The sequence below is a fragment of the Mus caroli genome, unplaced genomic scaffold (genome assembly GCF_978045245.1).
Source record: "Mus caroli unplaced genomic scaffold, Mus_caroli_1 scaffold_6, whole genome shotgun sequence".
In the NCBI taxonomy this organism is placed as follows: Eukaryota; Metazoa; Chordata; class Mammalia; order Rodentia; family Muridae; genus Mus; species Mus caroli.
In genome coordinates this window covers 23,002,520-23,013,246 of record NW_028227261.1, presented here as the reverse complement: position 1 = coordinate 23,013,246, position 10,727 = coordinate 23,002,520, and the positions used below count along the sequence as shown (strand labels likewise).

The following is a 10,727-nucleotide window of genomic DNA, read 5'->3' as shown; positions in this document are numbered from 1 at the left end:
TTAGGGAAGTGGACTTCAGCAACGGGTGAAGGTCTGGCTCTCTAGTGGCATCTAAAAAAACCGGGCTTTGTGATGTTCATGCATCCCGATTCAAACCGAACCTGTGACTTTAGTATGCTGCCACCAGGTGGCGGTATAACATGGCCACTCAGATTGAACTTGATTAAAAAGAAAAAAATTCACTTAGTTTTCAAGACAAAGTCTTTAAAGACTTTCTGGCTGGGGAGATGGCCCAGTGGGTGACACGACCGCTGTACATGAAGTTTGACCCCCAGAGCCAAATAGGGTGGTGTGCTTCTAGAATCCGGGAGTTTCTACAGAGAATTAGGAAGCAGAAGACCCCAGATGCTAATGGGCCATCTAGCCTGGTATACACAGAAGATTCTCCTCTGACCTTCCCGGGTACACTGTGACATGGGCACACCCAGAGTCACATACACGATCATGCATGTGCACACATACACGATTTTAAAAGATTATTGGATGTCTCTCTGTTGTGTGATGGGGGGTGGGGTGGGGAGTAACATGTTGTAGTATCTGCATTGGCCAGAAGAGGGCGTACAATCCCTTTGAGCTGGAGAGACAAGTGGTTGGAGCTGCCCAGAGTCGATGTTGAGACCTGAACTCAGGTCCTCTGCAAGAACAACCACTGTTCCTAACCACTGAGCCACCTTTCCAGCTCTACACTGAAATGTGTTGTTGTTTTTTAAAATTAGACCTATATAAATCGTATTGTTTAATTTTTAAAGATTTTAAAATTTTACATGTATGAGTGTTTTGCCTGCATGTATATATGTCTATACACCAAGTGCATGCCTGGTGCCCATGGAGACCAAAAGAGGGCACCAGATCTGCTGGACTGGAGTTAGACCCAGCTGCAAGCTGCCGCCATGTAGTTGCCTTCCAAGATGCTGGGAATCAAACTCAGGTCTTCTGCAATAGCTGCGAATCAGGATATTTTAAAGTAAGTCACCCATGATACACATTCTTCCCTGACCCATTGTTTTTTTTAAAAGATTTATTTTATTGGGGTGGAGCTGGGCTGGCTGCTCTTTTGGAGTACCCAGGTTCAATTCCTGTCGCTCACAGGGGGACACGCAACTGTCTGTAACTCAGTTCCAGAGGACCTGGCGCCCCCTTCTGGCCGTCATGAGCACCACACACATGTGGTCCACAGACATACAGGCAGACAAAATACCATACACATAAAATAAAAAAAATGAAAGTGGGTTTATTTATTTTATTTTATTTTATTTTATTTTATTGGTTTTTCCAGACAGGGTTTTTCTGTGTAGCCCTGGCTGTCCTGGAACTCACTCTGTAGACCAGGCTGGCCTCGAACTCAAAAATCTGCCTGCCTCTGCCTCCCAAGTGCTGGGATTAAAGGCATGTGCCACCACGCCTGGTAAAAGTGTTTTGTTTTGTTTTTTTTTTTAAGGATTTATTTATCCTGTGTATATGAGTATACTATAGCTGTCTTCAGACACACCAGAAGAGGGCATCAAATCCCATTACAGATGGTTGTGAGCCACCATGTGGTTGCCGGGAATTGAACTCAGGACCTTTGGAAGAGCAGTCAACTGAGCCATCTCACCAACCCCAATAAAAGTTTTTTTTAAGAGTGAAAAATATGGGTTGGAGAGATGGCTCAGCATTTGAGAGTACTGTCTGCTCTTCCAGGCAGGGCTCCTGAGTTCAATTATCAGCAACCACATGGTGGCTCACAACCATCTATAATGGGATCTGAGGCCCTCTTCTGGCATGCAGGTGTACATGCAGATAGAGCACTCATACATAATTTTTTTTTTAAAAAGTGAAAAATATTTACCTCATTGTGTGTGTGTGTGTGTGTGTGTGTGTGTGTGTGCTGTGCTGTGTACGTGACGGTGCCCATGGAAGCCAGAAGAGAGCAACAGAGCTCCTGCAGTGGAGTCACAGAGGCTGAGAATGAGACTTGGGTCCCCTGGAAGGGCAAACCAGTGCTCTAACCACTGGGCCATCTCTCCAGTCCACAACTTGAGGTAACATTTGTCTTCCTCTTTCTGACTGAGCATGGTCAATACCTGGTAATTCATCTTTGCTGACAACCTGACAGGCAGCATCTGTCCCTCACTTCATTACAGGAGCTGGGGAGGTAGCTCCTGCCACTTTCTTCCCCATCCCTCCCACGGGACACGGCCTCTGCACAGCGGGCTTTATGCCTGTGGCTTTTCCCCATTAGCACATACTAGTTAGTGGTCTGCTCTTGTTGCAGTTAAGGATTGAAGCAGAGCTCACACATGCTAGGCAAATGCTCTGCCACTGGGCTTAGATCCCCAGCTCCCTTCCCTTTTTAGTTTGAGTCACCTGCCCCCTCTAAGTTGCCTGGGCTGCCTGAGAACTCACTTCTGTAGCCCAGGGAGGCCTTGAGATGGCATCTCCTGCCCCTCCCCCCAGCCTCTGACTAGCTGGGATCATGAACCCCCACCCCACCCCCAGCCTGCCTATGAGAGGTCCTATTTTTTTGTAAAAGCTCCTAGTCTCTGTATGCTTTAGACATATGCTTTTTTCCCCTCCAGGAAACTGAAGTGTTTGGGTCCCCCCCTCCCGCAACTGTCTGACATGTGGTAAGTTCAGGAGGAAAACATCTCAGATGTGGTAACTGGTTAGAGCAGTCCCCCTCTGTGCTGTCCTGAGAAAAGGATGTGGCTCCAGACTTAATCACTTGCTGAACACGCCTCCCAATGCCATCACTTGGGGGCTGGGATGTCAACATAGGAACTAGGCAGAGGCATGCATATTTGGACCTTGGCAAGGTCCTGAGTCTCCTTCCTAGGCTCCTGATCTCTAGTCTGGAGTTCAGCCACAGAGGGAGCAGGGGACCTGAGCAGGCACTTTCTCTGTGTAAGTCCTTTTGGCTGTAGTAACAAGCAGCCCCAGATTTTACTGACTAACACAGGAAGACAGTCTTACCACCAGACCTGAGGGCTGGCCTTGACTTCCCCCAGCTGTCCCTCTTCTTAACCAGGACAAATGTTCTTGTAGAAAGCAGGAGGCTGAGGCCCAGATGTATTTGACACTTCTGCTCTTGGCCACAACTAGTACAGGCCACAGCAAGGAGGGAGTTATTATCCCTGCCTGATAGGATGGAGCCCATGGTCCCTGCGGGGAGCCATACTCATACACCTGGGCTTCAGAGGCAGCTCTGACTCTCACCAGCCCAGAACACACAGACTCATGGCAGGGGCAGCTCCTGCCAGCCAACTACCCGGCTGGCTGGCTTGCTTTCTCTCTCTGGATGGCTTCCTCACCCTTCCTGACAGCACAGTGCTTGCTCTGCCTCTGTCCCCTTTGAGCTTCTCCTGGCCACCGATCCTATGGTTTATTATCGGAAAACCTGAGATAAAGCCATTTATGGTGGTGCATGCCTGTGGTCCCAACTATGTCAGAAGCTGAGGCCAGAGGACCACTTGAACCCAGGAATTTGAGGTCAGCTTGGTCAAGACAGCCAAGGAGAGCAAGCCTCAGATGATGAAGCCTACAGACCACCAATGCAGGTGATGTTCACAGACCTTCTGGGGTTAGTTGACATTGGTAAACATCATTGTAAGAGATGTGACCAAGAGAAATGGAGGCTGGGGCCTAGAGAGAAGCCCAGTGGCCGGGGGAAGTGAGAGACTGAGTCTAGCTCCAACTTCTCCAGCTCCAGCCACCAGAATTTATTTCCTCTGAGGCCAAGTCACAGGGACAGAAGGTCGCTCTCAAGCCCTGTCCTCTAGTCTGTTTTCCAACCCTGCTGCCAAAAACCACACAGCTCAGTTCAGCCCAGATGTCAGGTTGGTAGAAAAGGGCATGATACCAGGCCCTAGGTAATCCACCAAGCAGGCAGGGTGGGAGCCACGCCCCGCCTCTCCCAGGGCCTGCAGGGAGTACAGAAGTGGGCTGGGTAGCCAATCCTTGGCCAGGTGTGGTCCAAGAGCCCACAGTAGCAGCACTCAGAGGCAGAAGGGACGGGGATTGTGGCTAGCCTGCTCTACACAGAGACCCAGTTTCAAAAACAAATGTATCAGGCATGAGAGCTCAAGCCTGTCTGTCATCCCAGCCAAAGCGGTGGGTAACAGAGTTCAAAGCCAGCCTGGACACTACATAGCAAGATCCTGTCTCTAAATGGATTACAGATAGATAGACAGACAGATGATAATCAATAGATGATAAATACGTAGTTGATAGATAACTGATAGATGATTGATAGAACTTGATAGAACCCCAGCTGTGGATGTTCCCAGCATTTCAGAACAGCCATGTGTGAATGTGAGTGGATCACTGTCCTTGGGCAGTCTGAACCCAAACACTCTGAACTCCAACTCTGGGGACAGTGCACTGCTGAGGTGACAAGACAAACCCTCAGCTACCTTGAGCATTGGACAACTGTGACCCCACTAACTTTCTCCCTCAGGCAGATACCCCAGGAGAACGAACAGCTGGGGTTCAGTGCCAGAGGGACTTCCCTTAGGCTGCATAGCTCCTTTCTGAGTCTTTCTCCCCCTCCCTCTTCTTCCTTCTCCCCCCTCTCCCCTTCTTCCCCTCCTCCTATTATTGTGCATGTGACCAAAAGTGCACAGGTGCCAGGGCAGGCATGGCGGTCAGAGGTCAACGCTCCATAGTCCGGTTCTCTGCTTCTGCCATGGAATTTGGGGATCAAGGTCAGGTCCTCAAGGCTTACATAGCAAGCACTTTTTTTTTTTAAAGATTTATTTATTATATGTAAGTACATTGTAGCTGTCTTCAGACACTCCAGAAGGTGGCACCAGATCTCGTTACGGATGGTTGTGAGCCACCATGTGGTTGCTGGGATTTGAACTCTGGACCTTTGGAAGAGCAGTCGGATGCTCTTACCCACTGAGCCATCTCACCAGCCCCATAGCAAGCACTTTCACCCCCTGAATCATTTCACCACTTTCCTTCCCTTGATCTGTCTTTCGATTACATTTAAACTGTTTTAAAATTCATTTATTATGAAAGTAATCAGGTTTACTGTCGGAAATTTGGGGATATATACCAGGGCCCAGCAAAGAAAACAAAAATCACCTACCATTTTAACTAGAAGAATTCTGAGCAAAGGTTCCCTCCCCCGCCCCGCCCCCGCCCCAGTGGGAGGGAAGCCAAGGAAACCTTCCTCCCTACTGAGCTGCATCTATCCAGCACCTGGCCACTCAGCACCCCTAGGAGGTGACTTGGTGTTTGTCAGTGACAGACTCTATAGCAAAGTCTTTAGGGAAGAGCCTCCCATGCCCAGCGGAGCTGGCAGTTGTGGAGTAGCCAGGGCTGAGATAGCCTGGGCCCTCTGCTGGCAGCTGGTAGACATGGCTTCAGGCAGCGGTTCAGGTCAGTGGCTCTCAGAGGTCCTCAGATTCAGTTGGGGCTGGAGAGGGGAACGGAAGGACTACGATGTATTAGTGCAGGTTTAGGGACCAGCCATGGTGCCACAGGTAAAGAGCCTGTAGCCAAACCTGGTACCTACAGGAGCCCACAGTGGGGGGAGGGTTGGGTCTCTCGCAGGTTCCTCTGACATCTACACATCTGCTGTGGCTCACCTCCTTCAGCCCCATCCCAGGAAATAAATGTGAAAGGAAATAAAAAAGTAACTACAGGTTTCAGGTCAAACTCACTAAAGGTCCTGCCACCCTCAGTTCCACATCCCCGTTACCTCCACTGTATCCAGACTGCACTGCTAGGAACGAGGACAGAGCAGCTTCCAGACGATGCTCATCTTGACTTCTTGCACAGGTAAGCCTTAGATGCTTTCGAGAAGTACTAGAGAGAGCAACTCCAGGCTCTAGAGAGCCCAACCCAAGGAGGACTGAGCTTGAACAGCGAGCAAGGGCAGAGGAGCTGAGACAGGAGAAGGCAGAGCTGTTCAGAGCCAGCCAAGGAAGGAAGGAGGCAAGAAGAGCGTGGTACCCTCGGGAGAACGAAGATTGTTGGACTGTGTGTCAGCCAGAATCCTTCCTGGAGGAAGGACCAGAAAAAGCCTGACTTGTTCTCCGAGCCCCGGGCTGTTGAAGGAATCTTCGTGCCTTGCTAGAACAAGCAGACACTTGTGGGGGAAATCTGACAAGAAACACAGGAAAGCAGACAGGCAGATGGGAGACATGGTGAATAGGCTCATTCTGCTCTCTGCCTGTCCTGGAGGCAGTCTGTTTAGACTCGTCTAAAACCCTGAAGTATGGCACTGTTTCCAGATGCTCCGATAGGACGACACACACACTTCAGGTCCCTCGCTCGGGTGTTTACCTGCCCTGGGTCCCTGGGAGATGCTGACCTGCTTTGATCAGCCATTGCTGGGTAGCAAAGGAGACTCCACCCTCCTAGCCTGGGCTTCCAGCTGGAGGGAGGGAGGAAGGGAGGGGACAGACATGGAGAGAGACAGAGGCAGGATCTTTTGTATTCCACTTTGGTCTACATAGCCAGTTCCATGGGCCAGTCAAGAGCTACATGGTGAGACTCTTATCTCAAAACAAGAAGTAGGGTTTAGAGATCTTCACCTCCTTCACCCCTCAGCAGCCAAGCTCTTCATTCTAAAATTCCAAAAGCCTAAAGAGAGGCTGAGAGTCTTTGAGTTGGGACTGTCACTCAGGATGGGGCTCCACAGGTGACCTTATTAAAATGCAGGGTCAGATGAGTGTGAGGGCCTGAGCCACGGAGGCTGTGAGGCCCACAGCTGCTGGGCACATCGAAATCCATGTCACATGTCTTACAGCGACTCCTTGCAGGTCAGACCTTGCAGGGAAGCCCTGGAGAGTCCAAGCGCTCTGACTTTTGTCACAGATTCAAGAATCAACACCGTGGGCTGGTGAGATGGCTCAGTGGGTAAGAGCACCCGACTGCTCTTCCGAAGGTCCGAGGTTCAAATCCCAGCAACCACATGGTGGCTTACAACCATCCGTAACGAGATCTGACTCCCTCTTCTGGAGTGTCTGAAGACAGCTGCAGTGTACTTATATATAATAAAAATAAATAAATCTTTAAAAAAAAAAAAAAAAAGAATCAACACCGTGAGGGGCTCAGAGCAGGGCTGACGGCAAAGCTGGAGGCTGATGCCTATCATGTGGTATGCGTGGCCAGACCACAGGGCTCCTGGTGGACCACAGCAGAACAGGGATGGCTTTCCTTGGCAAGTGCTTGAGGGCTAGGGATGGCTAAGTGGTTAATTAGGATACAAACCTTAGAACAGGAGCTGGGGTCCCCAGAAGCCACACAAGGACCACGTGCACACCTTCAGTTTCAGGTCCTGGAGGCAAGCACAGAAAAGAGCCCAGAGGAAGCTGGCTCTTGCCTTATCGAGTTATTGACTCTTCCTTGATAAGGTGAAGGGATTGAGGACGATTCTGGACCTCAACTTCAGGCTTTCAGATGCACGTATGTGCAAGTGCATACACAGACACAGACAGAGAGAGGGTCAGGGATTAAAAGCAGACAGTGAGGAGAGGACCAGAGGAGCACTCCCCACAGCTCCAGAGAGCCAGGCCCTTCAGGTCTAAGACCCTTAATCATGAGTGAGCCTGGCTCCCATCCTTCTCCCAGTTCATCCTGAATAAAGTTTAACTAGTTCACCTCTGGGGCAACCTGGGTTATGTCTCCCTTAGTTCCCAAGTATAATGGATTGCAATTCCTTTATTTCTTTGAAGCAGGCTTTTACAATACAGTTGGCCTCAAACTCACCGTGGGACTTGGACCTGCCATCCTCCTCAGCACTGGGTCACAGGCGGCAACCAGATGTCAGCTGTTCTGGGTGGCATGGGGCAAGGGGGTGACAGGGTAAAGGATAGCCCCTCCCCACAGGTTTGAGCAACAGCAACTGTTCTTGCTTACTTTTAGGCTCTCTCGGAAGGATTGCCAGAGGGAGGAGAGACATGGAGTAGTCATTTGGAGGATGTCAACTAAGAGGGTTCCCGGCCAGTGACAACACGCTCAGCCCATCCTGTAAATACCAAACCCTCTAGAATGGCAAACATCGCTTTATGGCATGTAATAAATCAGAAACCCTAGGACATCGGGCCACTTTAGGATAGGCAGACAAGACAACTGGTAATTACTGCAGTGAAGACCACTCCAGCGAGAGCACCGTGGGCAGAAGAGACACTCTTTCGGGGAAAGCAGGAAACCCTGCTTATGGTAGTTCAGGGTGTATGCCTACAAACCTTAATGGCCAAGATTTAGATGCCTAACTGGACAGGAAACAAGGAGAGAAGGCAAGATGCCAAGAGCAGAATTCTCTAGAAACTCAAGCCGACATCAATTGTAATAACGGCAAGATGGGAGAGCATGGGCCAACAGAGGCCGCTGGCTCGTTCTCAGATGAAAACAGACAAAGCTCCACACAAGCGTGCAGGGGTGGCAGTGGGACTGTGGTGGAAGGGCCCGCCCTGGAGGCTTGGTTAAGCACCCACAGCAGGGGAAAATTAACAGGGCGTCGGTCACTAAGAAGCCAAAGTAGACTCTAGAAAGCGGGAGAGGGCAAAGTGATGTGGAGAGAACTTGCTCTCCAGATCCTCCTCCGCGGGCAGGCAGGCAGGCAGGTTGCGCAGAAGAGAAGATGGCTTTGGCTTCGATGCCGGAGAACAGATGTGGGGAAGGTGGATGAGGATGGATGTGCCAAACAGCTGGAGCTCCTGGATGTGCACCTCTCTAACCCTGTGCCTGGTCCCTGCCCGGGGCCATCAGTGCAGCCATCTGACCTGGGGCTGAGACGAGCTGAAAACAAACTGGCCGCCACCACAGCCCCAGCGGAAGAATCTACCTCGCTGTGTCCACCAGGGATGTTAAAAAGGCAGGAAACTAGTTTTATCAGTAAGAAAATGTTTATTCTCTTGAACCCCACGGGGGAAAAAAAAGAATGCAGCCAAGACCAAGTTTAACGAAAACAGTGTCCCAAAGGCAGCAGAATGGGGGAAACCTCATCAACATAGTGACAATTTTCCATGTTTTAGCACAAAGATGGGGGGAAAAAACTATGACAATTCTGAGTAACACTTTCATGGTGACATTTACACAAGATGATTCAAAATGCAAATGGCGACAACATGCACACCTGGCTAAAGCTAGAAGTTTGTTTTACTCCAAAATAAGATCTGTGATTAAAAGGATGATTCTCTGTAATACTTCTAATTTTACTGACTGGTTTGTTCTACCTAATTTTGCTTTAAATGAGATACACATGCCAATCAACAGGAAATTTTAGAGCCATGTCCTTCCAGAACACACAGCATGGAAGCAAAGCCAATCGATCTGGCTTCTCAATTTCCCCAGCTTTCAAACCAGATCTCTGCTTTGCCCGTCCTCTCTCTCCCCTGCCCTCCCGCTCCCTGATTCTTAACACCCTCTCCCAGGTCTGGGCCGACACTTCCTACCAACCTATAGTGCACAGCTGAACCAGGATCTTTGTGCAGAGTTTAAGTCTTCAAAACAAAACGACAACCACCACTCTTCCTTGGCACAAGAGCTGAGGAACTGTCAGACATCTGTAAACCATCACTCGTGAGATGAGGAGGGTGAAGAAAGCAGCCAATGGCATGTGGGAGCCGGTCCTAGGCCAAGGCTTCGATTGATCAGCCAATCACTCAGCCTCGCACACCCAGCAGTCTGCTTCCCATGGAAAAAACCCAAGTGGTGGTGTGGTGACCAGCAGCCCAACCACCTACAACAGGATCAGCAGTGAACTCGACAAATAGAAGACAGGTGCCGGGGGCGGGAGGGTGGGGTAGGGGAAGATGGTTGGAAATGATCGAGTTTCCTCTGGAAATGTATGCTCTGGATGTGCTCTCGAGCTAATAGTGATGGAAATGGCAATACTCCAAACACACCGTCACACGCCTACACGCCAGCCTCACCCTTAAGTCTCTCTCAGCTTAAGTGACACTCTCTCACTCTGCCTGGTCCCTGGAGGGCCGACCCCTCTTTCCTCTGCAGTGGAAATCATCATCTCTAATGCAGCTATGGAGTCAGGGCTATGTGGGGCTGTTTAGCCTCTCATGCTAGAAACTAAGCTTTTGTTGTCGTAGGTGAATACAACGTGCAACTTTCTTGCTTATTTAAGAACAAAATAGAGTTGAAAAGCAAAAAAACTCTGCTTTTTTTTTTCTTGAAGAGGAAACTATGTAAAAATACATAAAAAGGCAAAATTGGCTACTTGAAATCCAAGAATGGTTTTAATGTGTTGGCCAAGAAAAATAAACTGCAAAGTCCTGTGAGGTCTTCTAAAAACTTCCAAGAACAACTGACGGGCGGTTCTAATCAGACGTGGATGTTATTTCCCCCCTTTAAAAATGACAACATATACAGTCCCACAAAACACAATATCAACTTTTTTATCTTGACTGCCAGAGACGCTGCTTTTCGAAGCCTTCTGGTTCCAAATGTTGGGCAAACACACAGTTGGCCTTCATTTCTTCAAGGGCTGGTAGACAGAGGCATTAGGATCAAGTCCAGAGGGGCTGGTCTCCACAAACTTGGAAGAATAGTGGGGGGACACGGGGCTCAAGGGACTGGTGGCAGCACTGTATGTTATGCTGGGCATGACAGCCATGACTTCAGCTATCTTCTGTTTTAGGTCCTTGATTTCCTGGTCTTTCTGAAGGATTTGCCCTGCAAGATCAAAGACCTAGCATTAGTGAGGAGGGAGAGATCCGTGATTCCCAGGCCAGCCTTAGCTCAGGACTTTGCAAGAGCGAGCAAGCTTCCTGCTACGT

The 10,727-nt window shown here is 49.6% G+C and overlaps 1 protein-coding gene across 2 annotated transcripts in view; it reads right to left on the bottom strand.

The window, feature by feature from the left end:
* Positions 1-8,821: 8,821 nt before the first annotated feature.
* The window catches only part of Maco1 (macoilin 1), a 53,103-nt gene continuing 51,197 nt past the window's right edge, over positions 8,822-10,727 (bottom strand). For both annotated transcript variants that reach the window (XM_021160173.3, XM_085838853.1), the window contains exon 11: positions 8,822-10,623. In XM_021160173.3, coding sequence (XP_021015832.1) covers positions 10,421-10,623 — 203 coding nt within the window. In that variant the 3' untranslated portion in view covers positions 8,822-10,420. The remainder of the gene's footprint in view (positions 10,624-10,727) is intronic.